Consider the following 23,011-nt stretch of genomic DNA (forward strand, 5'->3'; position numbering starts at 1 on the left):
GACTTCTGATAATTATAGTCGGACTACTCGCTCAAAATATTGTTGAGCTTGTTTGACAGCAGGCAAAAACGACTACACATATGGAGAAGAAACTGCGCTTTTGAAATAGTCCGGCGAAATTGTCACTGCTTATCCGGCGTATGTCAGATCAATCAGCTAGCGTTTTTCCTTCACTATGTGCCTGCAAAGCGACATTTTAAACGGCATAGTATAAGTTGTGTAGGAATTTTGAATCACGCGTTCAAGAGCATTATGTCAATGATAGAAGTAAAGCTGTTATGTACACGCTCATTTTCTAAGGTGATTTTATTTTGTATTCGTTTGAATGTCAACTCCTAAATCCATATTTAGGAGTTGAGCTGAGTAGTAAATTAAAATGGGAAAAACACATAGATAAAATTACATCAAAAGCTAGTAGGAATGTTACATAGAGTTCTTAAAACAGCTGACACTAAGACAAGATTAGTGGCATACAAGACTCTGATACGATCAGGCTTTGAATGTGCTTGCCAGGTGTGGGACCCACATTTAAAAAAGATATCGAGAAAATCCAAAATAAATGTCTGAAATTTGTTTACCGCATAAGATCACCAGTAAGCTTTTCACAATTAAGGGAAAGCACTAACATAAAATCATTACAAGAACGTAGAAAAGATGCCCGAATAAAACTGTATTGCAAAGTGTTGAGTTCTGGTGTTATTCAAAACACTTTTACTCTTCCCAATAACCCGCACGATACAAGACAAAATAGGGAATTGTACATGCCATCTATAAAATCAGGGCAATATTTTCACTCCTTTTGGCCAAAAACAACTAGGGATCTTCAAGGGGATGTCGAGTGTGCAGATGTTTAGTTTCTTTGATTTAATCGGAGAGATTTGTGCATGTATATATGTCAATAAATAAATATATAATAAAGAATAATAAAAAAAGTAAAAAGTAAACAAAAAAAGGTTCTTGAAATTGAGTTTTCACGTCTGTTTGCCTTTAGAGGCTCTCAGTGAGAACAATCTGATCTGACTGATGCCATCGTGAGATTCACAGGAAACGAGCTTGTAAATAGTTTTTAGCATTGATATCACTAGTGCTGCGTTTTATGCGTTATGGTTGATGTCTCTGCAATACCGTTGCACTCTTTGATGACATGGCTCACCATGAGACACTATAGCAATATTTAATGGAAATTTTAACGACGCAGCCAAGCTCTGCTCTAACACAAAAAATTATATATCTTAGTCATTAGTTTGTGTGGCATTAGTGCTCAGATGTCAACAGCCTACTACTGGTTGCAAAAGCATGGAAATGGTTTCAAATATACGTATCAGCTTATACTATGCTTTGATAGAATTTAGCAACTATCGTCCCAGAGTCGTATAATAGCACACAATTAGGCCTAGTTTCTAATAGTTGTATAATGAAAAAAGTGCAGGTTTGTATTTGAAGATTCATTTTTAAAGCTTTTTTATCAATTTGGATGTTGGTCACCTTGACCAACATCCACCACTGTGTTGTATCTGTAGATAGTCATCCTGATTATTGTACAGTTTATCACAAGCACTGCCGGTTTCTAAAAGCACTGCACAATAACTTGATTAACTATTCACAACCGTGGCTTAAGAGCAGCGCACAAACATGGTGGCTCACATTGAAAATAACGGTCCAGCGGATCAAAGCTGCAACTACTTGTGGGCATCCTTATTTAAATCAGCATGACCGTTTCCAGGTCACAGTGGCTACTTCTGTTTTATTCCTAACATTCGAGCACTATCGAAAAATAATCTTTTGAAATGATACATCAGACTTTTCTGAAATAATTTTTTGAGATTTTAAAAATCCCTAAAAAGCAAGCAAAATTTGAAGCCTATATATATCTACACTACTCAGAGCAAATTGTTGCATAATATAGAAACTTGCATTTTACTGAATGTTTTACATTAGTAGTTGTGCTGTTATCATCCAATTTGATTGTTAAATAATAAAAATAAACAGATTCATTTTAACAACTTATAATATATATTACATGTTGAAAAAAATCACAGCATATGTTGAGCAGCACGAGTAGGCTAAGAATTGGGACTTTGGTTATAGCTACACTGTGAAGGCAAATGAGGTATAGATGTGTCGCGCCATGAAACAGACACGCCATGTCTGTTTTCCACCAACATCAGATCTACAGTTAATTTAATCTAAAAATAGCAAACAGTAATTTTAAGGGAAAGTTTAAAGATGAACAAGGGACAATGATAGCTAAAAATGTTATTATTGAATCATAATTGAAATTTTTTTGTAGTTAAACTAGTTCAGTTTTTGTTGACATATATGCATGAATTATGGTTAAATATAAATAATCATGTATAATAAAAAAAAATTTGGATTGGATTATTGCAAATATAGGGTAAAAAGCATCTCACAGAAGTCACATATTATGAAGCTACTTCAGAAGGATCTAATTTTTTAATTAGAGGAATGGCTGTCCTTGTGTCAGCCTGAGGAATTGCGAATTAGCTGGTAGAGAATTCTTATTAAACACATATTGAAGCTGGGGCTTTGTAAAATACATTAATAAATGGACGATTAATTTTAAATATACCAAACTTAATGCTTCTCTTATCTTGGACTAGCAGTAGCAGTGTTATCTGAGATTCCTTTCATTCTCAGGCAGATAGTCAGCAGGTGGGTGTTCAAGAGGCTGGTTCACAGAAACTGAATGGAGTTTTGAAACCCAATATTTTTTGAGACCATGCGGAAGGCACAAAGCACATTCTTATTAAATTTGGATGAAATCAGCTGAAAGATGCGGGAACGCATAGCTATTGCGCTGACTTACAAACACACAGTGACAAAAAGGGATTTATTTATATACATGTAGTTTATTGATACAAAATCAAACTTTACATAAGCCGATTGAGAAGGGGAAAAGATCACTCAAGACTCATAAGTAGTACGAGAACTAAATAGTGAAATAAAACAAATCATGTGACTCAATAAAATCACCTTATTTCTTAAACGTTCCGTGTATTGTGGCGTGCGAAATAAAATAGACCCCTTTATCGGAAAACTAAAATTCTAATTTGCCACAAAACTAAAATTGTCAATCACAACGTTGTTACTCATAGTAAATTTTTGCAGTAAAGTGAATTGTTATGAGCAATAAGATTTTTATTTGCTTAAGTCAGGTCATATACCGTATATGAATTAACATAAGCAAATAAAAATGTTGGCCTACATGATCATTCAAAAACATAGTTTTACGGCTGTTTGGTTGACAGATTTGAAATCAGGACAGAATGAAGAATAATTTAATATATAATTTATTGCTATTGACTAAATTCACAATGAGTAACAATGTTGTAAATGAGAATTTTAGTTTTCAAACAAAGGGGTTTAGTTTGTTTCATACACAACTGTTGTTATCAAACCATATTTCATTTTCAACAAAGTTCTTTTTCGTGTTAATGAAACGAGATAGGCCAAGTTTCATCGGAAGGTAGATCAGAGCTAGTTCTATGGTAGTCCCTTTTATTCTTTTTGCCCGCATACATTTATGGCAGCAATAGGCAACCATCACCTCCCAGGTTAAATTAACTAAAATAGCCACGATTTATAGGCTCATTGGTTTGGAATTCTTCGCAATAATGGAATTCCTCTATCAAGGATTCATTCAAAGAATCCTTATGAAACAACTATGCAACAATTTTAACAAATTTTGCTTTGATCATTGACACTTGTCATTTCATGAGCTGACATTTGTCATTTCATAAGCTGTCATTTGTCATTTCATAAGCTGCCATTTGTCATTTACCCAAGCTGTCATTTGTCATTTCATAAGCTGCCATTTGTCATTTACCCAAGCTGTCATTTGTCATTTCATAAGCTGTCATTTATCATTTCTCCAAGCTGTCATTTTTCATTTCATAAGCTGTCCTTTGTCATTTCAAGAGCTGTCATATTTCTTTTAGAAAACGCGGTTCTTGCATTGCTGCTCTTCTTTTCACAATGCAAATTCGGGGAGATACGATTTAAGGAAGTTCAGTAGTTGCGCTCTCACTCACAGACCTTTGAAAAAGGATTTTAACAGTTTAAGCTTGAATCCTAAGCACCACCCTTTGCTAACCACATTTAGATGGAAGTCGGATGCACCAGTAAGTCATTCTTTGTTCATTTTAGCATATTGTATAGCCACTCTGCCATGTGGCTTTATACTATAATTGATAGAGAGATTCTGAGCTGTTTTATGTATCTTCTGTCACACTAATACTTACCATGCCTCTTAGGGTGCTACATCTAGGGGATATGCAACTATATACAAAAGAGGCGTCATGTACCCTCCCCATTGGAGGAAAACTACTGTCATTTCTGACTTTTTTGGTTTGTTTTATAGTTTGGAGTTATCCTCTGTCGATTTTCAAGAGGTGATAACTTCTATTTGTTAATTTATAGTGTGTGAACTTTCAGCTCAGAATGAATAAATAGTAGGCCTAATAGATAAGTGTACTATAGTTAAAGATAAATAATTTAATTAACTGTTTCTGTTAAAGCCACAGATGATAGTGTAAAATGGTACAATAAAGCCATTTGTCTCTTGTAGGTATATGATAGCCAAGTCTTTTTACATTGGCGATGTGCAATTGTGGCAACGTATGAGCCAAAACAATGAAGCCAGATCTTTATAAATTCTGTAGAATTTTTAGAGTACGATAACCGTGTGTGCTTTATTCCATCAATCAGTAAAATATAACATCAAATAAAGAGAAATATACTGTAGTTACAACATTGGTTAAATGAGAAAACAAAATAAAAACTCTATTCCTACATGTTAAGGTATGATGAGGCCCACATGGGCAGTAGCACTGCAACTAGTCGAGCTGCTGAGCCCACGGAATTTGGCACAACCTCGCGATGGAGATAATAACATTCATCGTCTCATTCAAATTAGAACAGTAGGCACAATTGGTTAATTGACATTTAAAAAGTGGCTCTTGACATCTCTTTTAAAGTTACTGAGTATTGCACTTTCATGTAAAGTTAATAGGAGACTGTTCCATTGAAATGGAACTCTATATTCAAATTTTTCTGGCTCGAAGCAGTATAAAATCCTGGTAATGGTAGACTGATTTTTAAAAATTTAGTATTATAGTGAGAATCTTTTTTTACTTTATAGTCATTTAAATAAAACTTTGAATTTGTTATTAAGAGAATTTTGTACAGGTAAAGTTTATTAATTGGCAACCCAAAAAGCTGAACAAACAGGACTGAGATGAACAATCACCTTATAGCACACGCCTTCTATGTATGCTAGATGTGTATCTATTGTGTTTCTTTGCAAGTCTGAGGGAGTAATTACCACGTCGATCACATACCACTGTGGGTAATATTCAGAATGTAGTTCTACAGTGGATATTCTTCCGAAATTCATTCACGCCCTGCTAAGGTGCGCGTAGGGAATCTGAAGGTGCCCTAAATGTTTTAGTCTAATAGCCATTGCATGCGCTAAGGCTAAAATTAATGTATCTCTTGTTGCTTTTTTACAGAAAGTATTGGTCTGTTAACATGCTAGTTCACTAGGGAACTGAATCCTCCCTCTCTACTGTCAATAAAGTTTAAGAAATAGCTAAAATAATTTAGTGTTAAACTTTAACTCAAGTGAAGGTAGCTGAAATAATAACAGCCCAAGTAAAGGAATTACTAAAAATCTAATTGTTAATAGTTCAGTTAAAAATGCTTTATCAGCAAATATTCTGATACTGAGATAACATTGCCTTTTTTAAAAATAAACGCCAATTTTAAAAACAAGTCAGTTTTAAAAGGAGTTGAGCATTTGTGAAGAAAATAGATTCTATTGGTATTATGCTGTATAATAAAGTCTAAATTTATTTTCATTTGAATGTGTATAGATTATCCATCTGTTATTTGTGCATTACAAAGATGGTCAGCCAAGGGTTCAAGTTTTAGGACTTGAGAGAAGTCAAAAAATTATGTTTGTTATGAATATTATTTCCTAGAAGTTAGTTAATATTCACACAGTTTTATGTCTGATTTATTTACAGTCAAACCGGTTATAAACACAAATTTTTCAGCATATGTAAAATTCTTGCTGAATGTCCGTGCAATGCTGGGCATTGGCTTGTCTGGTTTAGCGGCATGCCTTCGAAATAGGAATGGCTGAAGTGTGAAAGATGTCTAAAATATAACAGTGTGTGCTGCACATTCTTGCACATCATTCGCAAGTGCGGTGTCCATCTTTCGCAATCATGAAACAGCTCATAAAGTTTGCCAGTAACAAAACTCACTTGACCTGCGGGTTTGCCGTTTCCATCTTGCAAACTTGTGGATTAACCGCTTCATGGAAACATAGTGCTTATAAAAAGGAATGAAACACTGGTGTTACTTTTTCCTTGCAGGTCACTCCTTCCGTTTATATTCCTGAGCCACCGAGTGCGAGTGTTGCCTCTACCGCTGAACAACTGAATGCTCTCGGAGAACCTACCTTCTCTAGCCTTGGCCTCTGCTCTTACTACCCGTCAGGCTGGGTGCAGAGTGCTCTTGAAACCCTACACGTGTCTGTAGATCTGCCATGGTGGGCCTCTATCGCCATCCGTAAGTAACAATATCAGGGTCTGTAGATCTGCCATGGTAGGCCTCTATCGCCATCCGTAAGTAACAATATCAGGGGTAAATCTGAGGTTTTTACAATGTGAGTCTGTTTTTTACAATGTGAGGCTACAGACTTTCATCTGCCATTCTTGATTTTTATGCAGGAAGGAGTCGATTCCCATGTATCTTTTTTATCCAATAGTTCCATTGATTAATTTAGGATAATATTTGGAGCATTCCCCAAAGAAAAAGTGGTTTTTGCAAATTTTGGAGTTCATTTAAAACTAGCAGTAAGATTGATATTACTCGAGGTTTTTTCAATCTCAATGCAAATTGCTATACCGCTTTCACGACAACAATCCATGAACGTGTTCACTGAGTACAATTGTCTTTACTGCCTGTGAAGGCATGTTTTGTAGTTCCTATTAAGATAGATCGCTAGACATTCGTATTAAAAATGAGAGTTGTAGGATTGCCAATCCAGCCCAGCATTGCTTGGAGTGGACCTGCTGTTTCGCGTTAAATAAGCCGTAGAAAACCCTACCCTTTACCCTGTTTGAACATGTGTAGCATTGTATGCAATGTTTTTGTAGAATGTGTGTCAGTTTTTAAAAGCTTTGAGAGTTATGATTATTAATTAGAAAGACAAATGTATAAGCCTAAACTATGTATGGGAATTTGGTTAGAAAAAAATCATGTAGTTGTTGAAAGAAGAATAATTTAACCTAATAAAATATATATATATATGTATACAGTAGGCTAGACACTCATATAACGTATAACTCATATAACATATACCTCATATAACGTATACCTCATATAACGTATACCTCATATAACGTATAACTCATATAACGTATACCTCATAAAACGTATAACTCATATAACGTATACCTCATATAACGTATAACTCATATAACGTAAATTTCATATAACGTAAAGTGTCAAGTCGGGCAAGTTTTCTAGATCGATTTGATTGTTAATCTGCATTACATCTATTATATATATAACCTCTATGATATTCTAGTTCGATCTGACAGATCGTCAGATGTTTCGACAAAACAGAGCTGTGCAATTGTTCATAAATACTTGAAGGCAATTAAGTGGTACATGTGTTACAGTGTCGCTCTACCAATCTGAATGTCACGAGTTGGAGTATCATCGAAAGTTCGCTTTTATCCTAACCTTCACCTCTTGATGCAGATAAACAATGAATCATTTGTACAGCTTTTTGTACAGTGAAAATATTTTGTTGTATTGATTTTTTGTAGACATATAAAATATTTGTTTTTAGTTTTACTTTGCAGAATACACTTTTATGTTGAGAAAATAAGCAAATCGGAGTAAGTGAGTGTCGAAATCATGCGCTCCCCATCAACTTATTGTAGAATTACCACAATCATAGTCTCTAAAACCAGTGAAGTTGATCAGAAGGAGGAAAGCTGTCATTGCAAACTAATAATGCTACAGTTACTGTACAGCCGACAAATTAAAAAAGTCAAGTCAAGATTCCTCCTTTTTGTATGCGCAAAGGGGAGAGTTTGAAGAGGATTAATTTGGATTAGGCAATTGAAATGTATTTTATTGTTATAACACAAATTCCCTATAACCTAAACATTCCTAGAATGAATTATTTACGTTGTAGGAGCGCCTACTATAAATACGTATGAGAATAGACTATATATATTTCAATAATTTCATTTCTAACGGAAATGTTTTCCAAATTATGCCATACAAGAATTATGAAAACAAAAGGATTAACAGTTAGTCCAATAGAAATAAATGGTTTCACATGAAGTGTTTACAATACCTTTATGTGTTAAGAGAACTGATATTAGGGGGGAGATTGTTAAAGTGGCTGGCAATGATATTGTCAGAATAGTTGTTACAGGACGTATGATTGGTTTTTTTGTTGTTTTTGGTATTCTCAGTATTTCTGCTATTTTAGTTGGAGTTTCTTTGAGAATTCTTCTCTTCCCCCTACAAGTGCTCACTCTGAGGCATACAATTCCTGTACAAAACAGCCTCCCCAAATATATGGAACTTCGTGAGCAAATGCATAAGGCTAAGATGACCAACAACGTGGAGGCAGGTAAGATGTTACCAAGCACTACAGACCGGCTGATGCACGGCCGCCTGAACACATCAAAATCGCATTGCTATTTATTGTGGTTAATTGTTGTTAATTTTAATGGTCTGACGATTGTTATGTATTGTGTATTCGCAAAGATTGTCTAAGACGAACAGCTTGTTTTAATTGGGAGTATTGTTTTCAATGAAATTAATGATTTTGACTAGATTTCTGTCAGTTTTTTGTTTTATTAAAGGTTTGCATCTCTTTCATATCGATGTGATTTTAAATATTTTCTTGGAAAGTTTGGTTTCTATATACAATAACAGCTATCATTAGAACTATTTGTTTTGTGTGGTAAAAACTGTTCATCATTGCATAGCAAAATGTTTGGAAACTTGATTTTTTGTAGCAAGTTGTCTAAACAAGGTTTAGCTTTAGATCCAGTGCTTTGAAGTTTGGAATGTTTTATAGTTTGGAGTTATACTCCATTGATGTTTCGAGAGGTGATAACTTCAATTTGCTAAGTTTATGGCATGTGAACAACTCGGGCTGAGTAATAATGTGTGTAAGTACGTATGTACGAATGTACATATGTATGGATGTAGTACCAATTCTTGTTAGCATTGGTACTCATCAACAAAATGATGATTTTCATTACATGCCAAAAGCAAAAAAGTGGAAAGACAAAAATCAGGAATTAGTAAGTGATTTGCACAAACGTGTTTTGACATTTGATAATCTAATAATTGTGGAGGAGACAGGATAGTGAATTGTGAATAATAATAGATATGCTGTAATAGAAGATAAATATATATCTTAATCAACTCTTTATATTAGAGTCACAGATGATACTGTAAATGATACAATAAAACCATTTGTATTTCTAATTGGCTCAATAGACCTTGCTTTAGTATTGCTGATCTCTCATTTGTTTGATTCCAGTACAAATGTTATCGTTGAAAGCGGAGAGCTATACTAAGAAATACCCACTCAAGATGTGGAAGTTGTATCTTGGTGTAATGTATCAGGTGAGTTGTTTGACTAGCACGCCTGCAATACGTGTTTCATCAGTTATAGGACGCGGACACTGATCTATAGCATGTTGATACAGATCTTGTTAACACGGTACATACTGCAGGGATGATTTTATTCAGGGTATAGTATGACAATTTTACTTAGACTTTTTAACTTAAAATTTCACTTGACTTTGAAAATATTGTTGCTAGCTGCTTAAACAATCTTTTACCTAATATCCGCTCTCTTAACAGAGAAAGATATTTTAAGCACTATATGTCAAACCACTCATTTATTTAATTTTAATCGCTAACTGTTACCCTTTTATTGTTTTGTGAATCTTGGCCAACTCAATTTGGAAATCATTTCTGTTTAAAAGTGAAGTAATATATGTTTATATATATATATATATATATATTGATATATGTTTATATATATATATATGTATGCATATATATGTATGCATGTATATGTATGTATATATATACATACATGTATATATATGTATATATCTCAAAGTAAGTCTGTCGTTCGGTGTGTCCAGCTATAAAATCAAGGAATGAAAGATCCGCTTCAAACTGGATTTGAACTCGGAACCTCTCATTCGCCAGGCAATAACCTAATAAATTAAGCTACACGAGTTGCAATGATTTCATTAGGCGATATGAGTTGGAATGTCGGTTAAAATACGCATAGCACTCTGTGTTACGCAACGTCACTAAAGCTTGCTCTTATTGTCAAGTTTAACAATATGAGTAGTAGCTTAGTCAAATTACCATACAGGATGAAAATATATGACGGATTTAATAATTCGCAATTTCGCGAACAGACGATTCCGCAAATTATTAAATTTCGCGAATAATTAGTTCTATTGTTAAACACAAGGGAGAATAACTACTGCCTCAAATTGAAAACTAGTCGCTAAGCAGAAGTAGTAAACGTAGCTGAGTTCTAATTTTTTTAACTCCATGCCGGGGCTTTGAGTTAACCCCATTGCTAATGCATCACACTTTTTTACAAAGTTATTCAAGGTTGTCACAAGCTATTCGGAATTCGACACGGCATCATCAAAAAAATCTTCTGCAGTTCTTTATGTTGAAAAAACTCATAACTTACCACAAGTTGTTGGTTCACCAAAGGCCTCCGAATCGATGAACATTCATGAAAATTTCTGGATGAAGCCAAATGTTTATAGCTTAGCATGAATTATGCTTAGCTTATGAATTAGCTTACGTATAAATATATTATAATTAATTACAAACTTGAGTGTACAAATACATTTATTTCAAATACAAATAAAATTTTACAAACAATGAATGTAGTAAATAGAAACAGTTTGGCCTATATGGCGGTTGTCTGGCAATAAAATTAAACTGATACTCTTGATAAGTAAATACTAGCGTGTAATGGTGCTCTCTGACTAGTTATTTTTGTAGTAGCAGCGCTATATCGCTGTCACTGTCTTGGGTAGATGTCAAAGGCGATTCTCTCGCTACTACATGGCTGGTAAGGTAGTTATCATCAGAACTCCTCTCGTGGCTTACTATTGCAACGTTCTGCCGATTGGCCAAAAATTTGTGATCGTAAAGGCATTCTTGTTCCCTTTTTAAAACAGATATATTCTCCTCGTTAGCAGCTGCTGTCACTTCTGCTTCAATTTCAAGATCTCCCTGAATGATTGGTGATCTTCTAGGAATGACATCCACCACCCTTGCAGTCATTGTGCCTCCGTGTATGATGAAAAAGCTGCTTACTCTACTTATTTCACGGGTAGATTACCAACCGTTGCGCAGTCTGCATTTATTGGCTTTACTTAAAATGGATCGTGCAGATTATTGGGCTCCTCTCTCACACTAAAACGAATAACAAAGCGGTAGGGACAGAAAAAATAAATATTGCGTTTTACCAAAAAAATATTCAATTATCAATTTAGTAAATTATTTTGAAAAAACTCATTACTTACCACAAGTTGTTGGTTCATCAAAGGCCTCCAAAGCAATGAATATTCGTGAAAACCTCTGGATGTACCAAAAATTTATAGCTTAGCATGATCGGCTCGTAGTTGTCAGCTAAATAGAAACTTTAACACGCGGTGTGCGCATGCGATGGTTTAATTCTATTGCTAGCTGCAATAGAGTTAACCCTATTGCTAGCTGCAATAGAGTTAACTCTTAATAGAGAGTGATTGCGTTCCTCCTCGAATAAATTAGTCCGCGAATATGCATGAAAAAGGCGATTTGCGCGAAACTTAACTCCGCCAATATTTTCATCTTGTAGGGTAGTCATTGGCGATGCGCCAGCCTAATGGCAAATGGCAGGCAACTACATTACCTGTCATTGTTTATAGGCCGTTTTTTAATACTCGTGCAACGCCAGGCATTTAGCTAATATATATATATATTAGCTGATCTATATATTGTATTCAGCTAATCGGCATATATATATATATATATATATATATATATATATATATATATGCCGAATGCCACAGTGCTCAGCATGAAATATATATATATATATTTCATGTTGAGCACTGTGATGTTAATTCTACTTATAAAAAATTGCAGTATAAAAACTGTTGCTGGTGTTATATAACAGTCGTGTTTGGTTTTTTCTTTGAATTTTTAAGCTAAGCTATTACCTGATTCTTAACATTGCTATAGGCTAGATTTAGCCTGAGGTCCAACATTCAGCCACAGACTAACATCAAGTGCCAACCTTTTGTAGGCTCCTATATTCTTGTCTATCGTTTGGGCTCTGAGAGGTATGGCCACTCTGCCCGTGCCGAGCATGACCACAGGGGGCCTCTATTGGTTTACAGATCTTACTATCGCTGACCCCTACTTTATCCTCCCTATGATGACTGCAGCTACACTACTCATCACTATAGAGGTAGGAATAGGGAGAGCTTCACAATTTCCAATGATCACCAGACAATTTAATGTTGCAAATGTGAAGTATCACATCGTGATATATCGTAATATTATTATTATGTAAAAAAAGGCTTGTATATTTTTGTTAAGATTTATTTGTATATTTCAACGTAAAAAGGAACTGTTTTGTGTTTGTGATACTTAGAAACATCTATTTCATAAATGTTTCCAAGGCCTTCTCCTGTGAGTGGAAGGCCTTGGAATGAACTTATAAGCCTGTGCATTTTAGTTGCAGTATCGCTTACACTGAAAATTGTCAGGTCTGAAATAAATCACCATTACACAAGGAATCATTCATATCATTATTTATACGATAATATTTTATAATATATATTGCAATATATAGTTTTATACAATTATATATAAGGTATGATGTATAGTTATATATTATATATTATATATAATTTATTAAATGTTATTAAATAATTAAAATACGAGCTAAATATATGTGATCATAAAAAATCATTCTTATTGTAAATAGATAGGTGATGCACAGCTTGAATACATTAGCAACTAGGTAAAACATGCTATTAGTTCATGGACCTACTTTGAATACATTAGCAACTAGGTAAAACATGCTATTAGTTCATGGACCTACTTTGGTTTTGGCATGAAAATCAATTAGAATTCATGAAGTACAGTTATTTACAATCTCCGGTGATTATATGGAAACCAGCCTTGAAGCAGTACTCCAAAGGAATAACTACTCCGTGATAAGGTCTCTCAAAGCATGTAAATCGATGGTTTAGGGTCACCCAGCTGTCCTAATATAAACATCTGTCCTTTTGAGTGATATTAATTGCCTTTTGTACTCTCTGCTACTTGTTACGCAGTCTCATTCAGCAAAAGATAAACGTTTGTACCAGTTTCAATTATTATTAAACGTCTGCGTTTTTAAACTATGTTTTTACCATTATATCAATGGTTATGTTTGCTTCCTGGTCGGCGACTGTCTGGTGATCATGTGGTCAGTGGAACTGGTAAGAATAGCCCTGGTTTGGGTTTAGAATCATTACAACTTAAAAATAGTTTTGCATCTTTTATTATGTACTATCGGAAAGCCCAGCAATGCGCCGGTAATAAAATGATTACTTAATGAATTTGAGTAACTTACCTGGAAAGCTAGATCTTTACTAAAATCTGTACTAATACAATACCTACATATTGTGTCAGCTTAATAATAGTTACACTCAATGGTCAACAGTACTGATTATTAACCCTAAGCGTGTTGAGTGTGAGTATCTTAACCAATGTAATGACTATTTGCTCAATGAATCCATTGTATTCTGTGTAGCATAATGGTTAAGTTCACCGCTGCTAGATCTGTAGGTCCCTAGATGAAAATCTGGGTCGTGCGTATTTTTAATGGCTGGATCTTAATTGCAATAACTAGACACAGGGTTTAACAAAAAGACAAAGAGAAACACAGATTTATATGTATAGATTAGCATTAAGCCCTCCGATACTCGGGATATCTTTCATGAGGCCAAAAAATGTGGAAACGCTAGCATTGGTGCAGACTAACAGACACACACACCATGACTATTCCTATAAATGATTGTTTATTTGGAAAAACTTTCTGCAAAATTTTTACAAAAATAATGTATGATGACATCATTTATATAACCACAAGGAAAAACACATTGTCTAACGATTGGAATCCTTCTAAAAGCTTTACTACCGCTTTGATGTGGTAAAATAAGATCTGATTTAACGTATTATAGATTTGTTGTAGAAGTGTCAGCTGTTTTGTTTTTGACCGAGCTTTGCATCTGAAGGAAATGGTTTATGATTAGATGAAAACTGTTGCAGTTGGGAGCAGACGGCATCCAGACGGGAACATTTTCAAAGAGAAAAAACTTGATCAGGGCATTGGTGCTCATCTCTACCCCGGTCTTCATGTCTTTCAATCCATCGGTGAGAACCCAGGCTAACCTCTACTACTGTGAAACCTCTATTTGAAAGCCATGGGGCTGTATTTTTCAACCCTTTTCCTATAGTGGTGTTTTATTAGAGGTAACGTTCAAATAAAGGTGGTGCTCAAATAGAGGTATTACAGTAGCTGTAGACCCATACTCTTTTGAGATCATTGCAGTCATTCAGTTCACCAGCAACTAAGTTTTAGATGGTATTTTTTGGGTCTTACAAGGCGCAGCCATAGTTCAGGTGTTAGTGTGCCGGCATACAATTAATGGGTCAGTGGTTCGAAACACAGAAGGGCCGTAGGTGGTGTTTTGAGGGGCATCCAGTCACAGCGCTCTTGTAAAAAATCTCAGGAACAAATGGTCAGAATATATTCTGTACCAGGATATACCATTTGTAGTGACAACGTGTAAATGGGAAAAGCCAAGAGGAGGAAGAAGTTTTTTGGGTCTTAACAAAACGATTTAGTAAACTTATTTTGTTATGTGATTGAGCTTCAAGTAGAGCTTTTTCTTTGTTGAGTCAACAATTTAAAAAGGTATGACAGAGACTTAGTCAAAGTCTGTCTTTTTTTCAAAAAATCATGAAGTAGTAAGCTGCTTTATTTAATTTGCTAATTTTCTCATGAACTAATAATAATAATGTTAATAATAAGAAGTAAAATTTTTATGTCCATTTAGCAAGTTTCAGAACAAACACAAATCGATAAGAAAACAATAATTTACATGTTATATACACTCATCAAGTGCTGGGTAGGCGGCAGTAAAATTGCTTCATTTGTAGCATTTGAGCGTAGCATTGTGTAAAGTGGAGATGCTCCGATTCTAAATTCGCCAGCCTATTCAGATACTGATCCGATTTACAGATTCTTATCGAAAAATAATCCGATTCAGATATCAATTCAGATCTTTTGTGTTGCATAGATAATTGTTCATTTTATTATAAAAAATATAAATATGAATGCGTTTATTTGTTTATTCTGTAACATGGTTCACAATAAATAACTAGAAAAGTTTTTAATGTCCACTTAAATTTCGGACTCATCGGTGCCTCAGAGGTGCGTAGTGAAAGACAGCACATGGGATGGACATAAACGGGTCCATAAGCCTAAAAGATGGGAACGGGATTGAAATAATTTGCGTCTAGCTTCTGAAAAATATCAGTGAGTTGGAGACTCTTTGGCTATATTACGATATCTCGTCTTCCTTTTAAGAGTTAATTTAATATTATAATGTAACTATAATTTTTTATTCCAAGGAACTGCATAAGAGCGGGCCACATGAGCCAGCTTCATGGGCCAGATTTTACCCACAGGCCATAGGCTGGGCACAGTTGATTTAATACATGACATACTTTATGGCAGGCTTTGGCTGTCTACTGGTTTACCAGCAATGTTGTTGGAGCGTGCAATGGATATATCATACGGCACCCCGCAATGAGGTCACGTCTCAGCATACCGGCGGTGAATCGTCAGGATAAAAGTGATTTTGTGAAGCCAGATACCGATGGTTTACTTGACAAACTGAAACGAGGTGAGTCTGCCATTCTCACCATCAGCCCCACTTGATACAAAGAATACTTGACAGGCGCAATATTTTTATTGTTTAATTCTCTCCCTACCGAATTTATTTCTAGCTCTGAGCGAATTTTTTTTTATTCACGCAAATGTTTACATAATGTCACTAATTTTGTGATAGCTTGATAAAGAATGAAGATATCCACTTAATTTAAAAAACAGGTTGTTGAGAAGAAGATACTTTATTAGGAAATAGATAAAAATCTTAAATTAACTTCATTATAAAACGACAAAAATTTTACAAACTTTACCAACAATATTATGCCAGCAATTTCGATAGTCATATTTTGACTGTCGCCATAATATTCGGTTACTATTACAGTTTTTCACAGGAAGTACATGCACTAGAAGAGTCAGAATTACTCGATTTAGAGTTACTGGAGTCCCAATGGTTATGAATGTTAGAAGTTTCTACAGCTATAAACGGCTATATTATTTTTTGTCCGTGCTTTTTCTGCAGTGAAGTTTCTGTTTGATAATTAGTGAGCCGCTAGTGAGAGGCTTGCTGATTAGTCTATATCGTTAGCAACAAGCTTGTTTTCATGGAGACCAGATCTTATTGGTCTATCTGAAGCGAAAGCTGAGTTATTATAAATAAACTAACGCACTGTCTAAAAGCCGATGTATCGGCTTCCGGGCACAAAGAAAAGATAACCCGAACTAATACATCGGCTTGTGGTAGCGAAAGAGTTGAAAGTATAACAAGGGAGGATGATGTTCATAATCTACGTGGTGAATATAAACATTTGCATATGACTGAATATCGCGTTAATACCGGCTATATGGGGCTTAAAATCCTATTGACAGCTAATACGTCTCTGGTGTCAGAATTCTCAGATGACTGCGGTCAAATCTAAGAGACTCAATAGTCTGTACTATTTTCTTTGGTAACACAAAAACAAGCCTCAATGATTATCTTCTTTAGTACACATAATTCATAGCTTTAGTCTGTCTGTTTGTCTGTTCACAAAATTGCTCCAGTTACTCTAAAATACCAAATTAGCATAGTTTATTTATTTGTATTCATGTTTATTAGGATCTCAAATAAATAAACCTGAATCAGTATTTAGGTTTTTAAATAATTAGAATTTTAAATAAATTCAAACTATTGAAAATAATAAAGTTCAAGTGATAATAATTTGAATTTTAAATAAGTTAAAATAGTTTAAAAATAATTTAAGTTTAATTATTTGGTCCAATGTATTTACAAATCACAAAAGTTATGATATTTTTAAGTTCATGTTAAAGCTAATATGTTTTATTATACATATACATTTTAATAAGTTATATTAAAATATACATTTCTCTTCACAAGTCCATGAGCTAATTAAAGTAAACATTGTATACAAATCTCAAAGTTTGTGTGTCCAGCTATAGCTATTAAAATTCAGCAATGAAATACCCATTTCATGCTAGATTTGATCTCGGAACCTCTCATTCACCAGGCAACTATCTTATCCATTATGCTTCGTGAGATTGATGGATTCACTGGGCAATATATGTCGTTATGCGGGGGTGAAAATGCGCATACCGTGCTATGTTACGCAAGTCATTAAAGCTTGCTCTCACGGCTCTTATTAGTAAGTTTACTAATAAGTTTACTAACTAGCTTACTCAAGTTAGTCATTGGCAATGTGCCAGGCTATTAGGAAGTGGCAGGCAACTACATTGCCTGTTACTGTTTATAAGCTGATTTTTAATACCCGTGCAATGCCTGGCATTTTGCTAATAATAAAATAAATAAAAAAACTAGTAATTTCAGAAATGTTAATATGTTTATCTCTAATATTCATAAATCTCGATGTATGTGTTGCTATGGGAGTGTTTGATACAGCATAAGACAGTTGCAACATACAGTACAAAGCAATTGTTGAATAGAATTCATGTTGTCAGAGAGACCTACATGTGTGTACTTGTAGACAGAAGCGCCAAAAATATATACAGGATGATACGAGATCGAGAGTCTATTAATGCTAAAGCCTTCGATGACGCGTCCCGTGCTGCTACTATCAAGACATACAGCTACGACCCTACTAAAGGTCGACCACCGGTCAAATCTCGCTCATAATTCACGCTAAACAGCTATTGCTAGTAGGGTGTGATTGTGAGTGGAGATTTACTAGTTGATCTAAAGGTTGTTATCACTCATGGATATAAGCGTTATATCCAGCTGACTCAGCATCCATAATTCAGCTAAGTGCTCTTGACTTTTTATGGCTGATCTGAGAATTCTTCTGTTTGATTTTTTTATTGAAGGTTCATACAATTTGTCAAGGATGTTAATTTAATTAAAAATATTGAAAAACCATCTGTTACTTTTATTTTCCTTTCTGATTGAGTGGTCATCCTTTGTTTTGGAAATGAGGAAATGCAACATTACAATAATGAACAATTATTGCTTTTCTACATTTGGAATCATGCTAAAACCAATTTTAGATTTGCTTCCTTTGGTCGGTCCTTTATGCAAGAGTATGTTCATTTGCTACAATACACGCAGCTTTACAGATGGGATCGTCTATCATTCATATAGTTTTATCGAATGAAAACTTAGAAAAATTGGGATTTGCTCGTGTTTTTATATCATTATCATATTATGATATCACATTATTATATCATTTATTTTATATCAAAAACCCAAAGGATAAAATGATATCATATTTTTATGAATATTTTGACGTGTTTTATTTGTAATATTTAAACAGTTGATAAAAACAAGACAAAAATTTAGCAACATTAGACATTGAAATTGATTAAAATTCTTTAGTAAAAGGTTCCCACAAAATTTGGCACAACAAAAATAAATCTATTCCCAAAAAAGGTCATTTGTGGTGCCAGAAATCACCTCCAGCTTTAAATTGCTTTCTGCAACTGAGTTTGTCTTCAATTGTTGAGGTTCCCTGTAACCCTGTCTCACCATATCAACAGTACAAAAGGATATTCTTCGTGCAGAAATCCACACTAAGACTTGTGTACTATCGGTCATGTATTCCAGCTTACCTCACTTATCCAATCGTATCACAAAATCTTTGAATAAGTTGCCTCATCCCAAACTTACTCGCTTGTTTCCGCATTTTGGTTCAGGCTTCAAAATCCTGCATAAATTACGCCCTCAATATTTATCCTTTCACACGTATGACAAACATCATTTTCTGTTTCATGGTACCATAATACTAGATTCACCATTGTATGTTTTAGTTTATAAACTTTGTTCTACAACCTTCAATTCACTGTTTCGACTCTCCCGCAATACTATTAAATTACCAACTTTTAAAATAAATTTGTTCAACTCATTCAATAATTCTTGATTTTTGTCTTTTCAATCGTTTTTCTCTCTTTTGGTATGTAATGGAAAGCATTCTTTTGTTGACGATCACCAATGCCGACAAAAAGTTATGCACTCATACTAGCGCTGCATGATATCTTTGCATGTACATTTGATTATTTGGTCTCTAAATATTTCGAATATCGAAAAATATCGAACATTGGAGTTGTCTTCTTTCGATATATCTTCTTAGGCTTCAGCATGAACGATATGAGAGGATATTAGTTAACCCTTTCGCGGGCAGTGCGACGTTTTTGTCGCTTTGCGATACGGCTGCTAATGGGCAGTGCGACGTTTTTGTCGTTTCGGTAACGTATTTTATTATTGCCGTTTCTGGTTAGCTAAATGCCGTTTTTTGTTTACTTTTTTTACCAATAGCAAGCTACGATATAGTAGTTTCGGTTAGCCTCAAAAATTGACTTCAAGGTTGAAAAAACGATCGTTTTTAGCAGTGATGAATAAATAAACTTTCGAAAAAAATTAGAAAATTGTTCTAAATAATTTATCAACTTTTATTTTTCTTGCTTCGGTTTTAGCTTTTATTTACCGAATTTTTTGAGAGTTTGACTTTAGTTTACCGTCATGGCGACTTCTAAAAGAACCTCCCGAGATTATTCTCATAAAGCAAGTACTAGTACCGAAATTACTAAGAGATTCAGAGATGACAGTGACTTTTTAGATTTAGTAGTTAGAGATGACAGTGAATCAGGTTTGAATTGTGATTGTAATGACTTTACATCTGGAAGTGACAGTGATGAAAAGGCGAGTAGCAGTAATGATGAGGATGTGAGTAGGAGTGATGCCAGTGCCTGGAAGAATATAACCAACATAAACAGAGATAAATCTCCTACAATTCAGCAGTTTATAGCAGTGAAAGGCCCAGTATTTACTCCAGTAGATGCTCAACCAGTAGAGTATTTTGAAAAGTTTTTTGAGCCTGTCAATCCAGGAAGTACATTTTTGTGGGAGCTCTTTGTTACACGAATAAGTACATGGTGCAAAGACTGTGATGTGGGCCTTTGAAAAGGAGAATGCTTTCGAAAATATCATTCGTAAATAGACAATTATTATGAAAAGCATATATTTTATGTTATACATTTTTATTTGTTTATAATATATATATATATATGCCTATGGACATATACATGTATACATATGCACCTTTAAACATAGAGATATGCACATAATAACACACAGAAAAGTGTATGAACCTTTTGAAAAAAATTGATTTTTTGGAAAATTAATTCGCCCATGGGAGTCTGATTTAGTTTTGAAAATTCGCCCACGAAAGGGTTAATATCAGTTGAAAAACAGGAGTTTTCCCCTCTTTACAATAAGGAGAATAGACAACTCCAGTTTTGCAAAATAAGTAAGCCTATATTTCGATAAAGAAATATATCCACTGAGATATATCGTCACATCGAATTATATCATTTTATCGTGTAGCACTAACACATACATACCACTGGACTCGGACATGTCCAGCCAAGATCACAGAGGTAGTAAGCTAAGCATTCATCATATTCGATATACGATGGATTTTTCACACATTAACTGATTTTCCCAAAATGTTGTTACACTTCTATGTGTTAGATTATTAACAACTGAATGCATGCTCTTCAAGTACATACATCCCAATTATAACAACTAGAGTCAGCAGCGTGTGGCGACGCGAGTCCAAACTGAAATCAAGGAAAAAACGATAGCAAAATTAGAATGACAGTTTTGAGATCAATCTTTTACCTTGGCTATTTATTGTCGACGATTTCCTCGGTGTCAAACTTGGAACGCATCAGCTTTTCTTTAATTGTCAAGCTTTGTAACAACCACACATTTACAGTCTCAATTTATAAATAAAATATTGTTTATTAGTATGTCGTCTGTCTCGTGCGCTGAGAGAGCATCATGGGTAATGAGTATCTGAACAATTATTCTGCAAAATAGCGAGGTGGACAGAGACGCAGTAAATAGCGGGCCTGGCTGAGGATCTGAATATCGGAGTTCGAGTCCTGTGTAATGTGTGTTTTTCTCAATGCCTAGAGTCTAACTACAGACAAACATGGCTCTTATTATAGTAAAAATTTGTTTTTAAATTTGGTTATTTCTTATTTTGATTTGATTTCAACTTTATTTCACCTGTCAATGCTGACAACAGCAAATCAGGTTGTGGGAAAAAATATATATAAAGCAATAACATGGGAGCTCAATAGTATTTAAAAAGTTATATCCTTGTAATATAAGGATGTTCTAGGTATAGGACAGGCAAGATGTTTATGTCAGGCATGTTCAGTGGCTTTAATTAGTGGGCTGTAGCTATGAAGTGAGTGGTTGGGTATATCAGCTGGTCTGTTAGAGTACTTCAGACAGCAGAGATTCAGAAGTACTGAAAGTTCATCACGTCCATAGAGTTATCACTCTAGGTAGAGATAACTCTATGATCACACCTAAATGCCTTCATTTCTTAGTCATAATTCTCATCATGAGGCATCATCACTTTAAAGCCACTTCTCACTTCTTTGGTGGTACCCGGAGAAGCTGTATGTTTTCAGCACTTATGGTACCGGCGGTGATCACGCTATTAAGGAATCGTCTGCTCTTAGACAACAATATCTTCTACATATAGAGTTAAGATGTAACATGTGTTTCCGGGTCAAGGTTGTCTTAATTCCTTTATCGTAATAAGAAATACGAATTAATTGGATAATCAAAATTATGGAAATTGTACTCGCAATGCATTGTAGGTGTGCCGGCCGCCTGTGTGCGGTTCTCACTGCCGGCGAAATCTTGCAACCTACGTCAGGGACCGTAGAAACTTACTGAGCTTTGCCGGTGGCCATCGCCGGCAGAAAAATTGTTGCCGACTATCGCCTGCCTACTGGTTCTCAACGGCTGCCGGTTGCACCACCGCCGCTCCTTACAGTGGGGTGAGAACCGATCTTTAGGCTCTATCTGGAGTCCTGCGAAATGACTATTTCCCAGCTTAATGGCTCCTTCAGCCATTGACAAGACCATGAAAGTTTCATACTTTGAGTAACAAGAATTGATGTGGCATTGCATACGCCTACGCCTATTCTAATATCTACTATAATTATCTGTAGATATAAATCTCATTGTTTATCTGTCATACATATGTCCATGTATAGCCAAAAAGTTTTGGGAATGAAAAATCCACTTTTCACTGCATTTGAACTCACAACCTCTAGGTTTGCAGACCAGCGAGCTATGGTATGGTAGGACACATTTATGTAGCGCTTTCGAAAATATTATTGTCAGCTTAATGTTGGGCGTAATTAGCATTGGGTAATTACTTTATTACCCATGCAACGTCGGATATCCATCAAGTCTTTACTATAATAAGAACTGTGTCCGTCCAGTCGTATGTCTGTCCGAAGTCAATCTTAGCGCGCAAGGAAAAATGATTGTACCACCGAAGATTCAAACCAGAGTATTCAGGTTTCTAGCCAGGTATGCTACCATCTTTGCCTCTCAAACCCTTTTCTGCATCTAGAAATACTTGTGTTATAATAAAATCCATGTTCGTCCGAAGCCACGGTTAGATTTTAGAAAAAGCATTG

At 34.9% G+C, this 23,011-nt stretch overlaps 1 protein-coding gene across 1 annotated transcript; it reads left to right on the forward strand.

The window, feature by feature from the left end:
- Positions 1-120: 120 nt before the first annotated feature.
- LOC137408521 (mitochondrial inner membrane protein OXA1L-like) lies at positions 121-18,703 on the forward strand. Its single transcript, XM_068095078.1, has 9 exons — positions 121-300; positions 3,960-4,142; positions 6,402-6,597; positions 8,543-8,686; positions 9,611-9,696; positions 12,410-12,574; positions 14,428-14,532; positions 15,902-16,070; positions 18,034-18,703. The coding sequence occupies exons 1-9, from the start codon at positions 253-255 to the stop codon at positions 18,180-18,182; spliced, it is 1,245 nt and encodes a 414-aa protein (XP_067951179.1). The 5' UTR covers positions 121-252; the 3' UTR covers positions 18,183-18,703.
- Positions 18,704-23,011: the final 4,308 nt, after the last annotated feature.

The sequence above is a fragment of the Watersipora subatra genome, chromosome 11 (genome assembly GCF_963576615.1).
Source record: "Watersipora subatra chromosome 11, tzWatSuba1.1, whole genome shotgun sequence".
Taxonomy (NCBI): Eukaryota; Metazoa; Bryozoa; class Gymnolaemata; order Cheilostomatida; family Watersiporidae; genus Watersipora; species Watersipora subatra.

Coding starts and splice junctions, on each gene's coding strand:
- LOC137408521 (XM_068095078.1), top strand. CDS start 253: ATGTCAATGATAGAAGTAAAGCTGTTATGTACACGCTCATTTTCTAAG. Junction 6,598..8,542: donor GTGGGCCTCTATCGCCATCC/GTAAGTAACAAT, acceptor CTGCTATTTTAG/TTGGAGTTTCTTTGAGAATT. Junction 9,697..12,409: donor ATCTTGGTGTAATGTATCAG/GTGAGTTGTTTG, acceptor AACCTTTTGTAG/GCTCCTATATTCTTGTCTAT.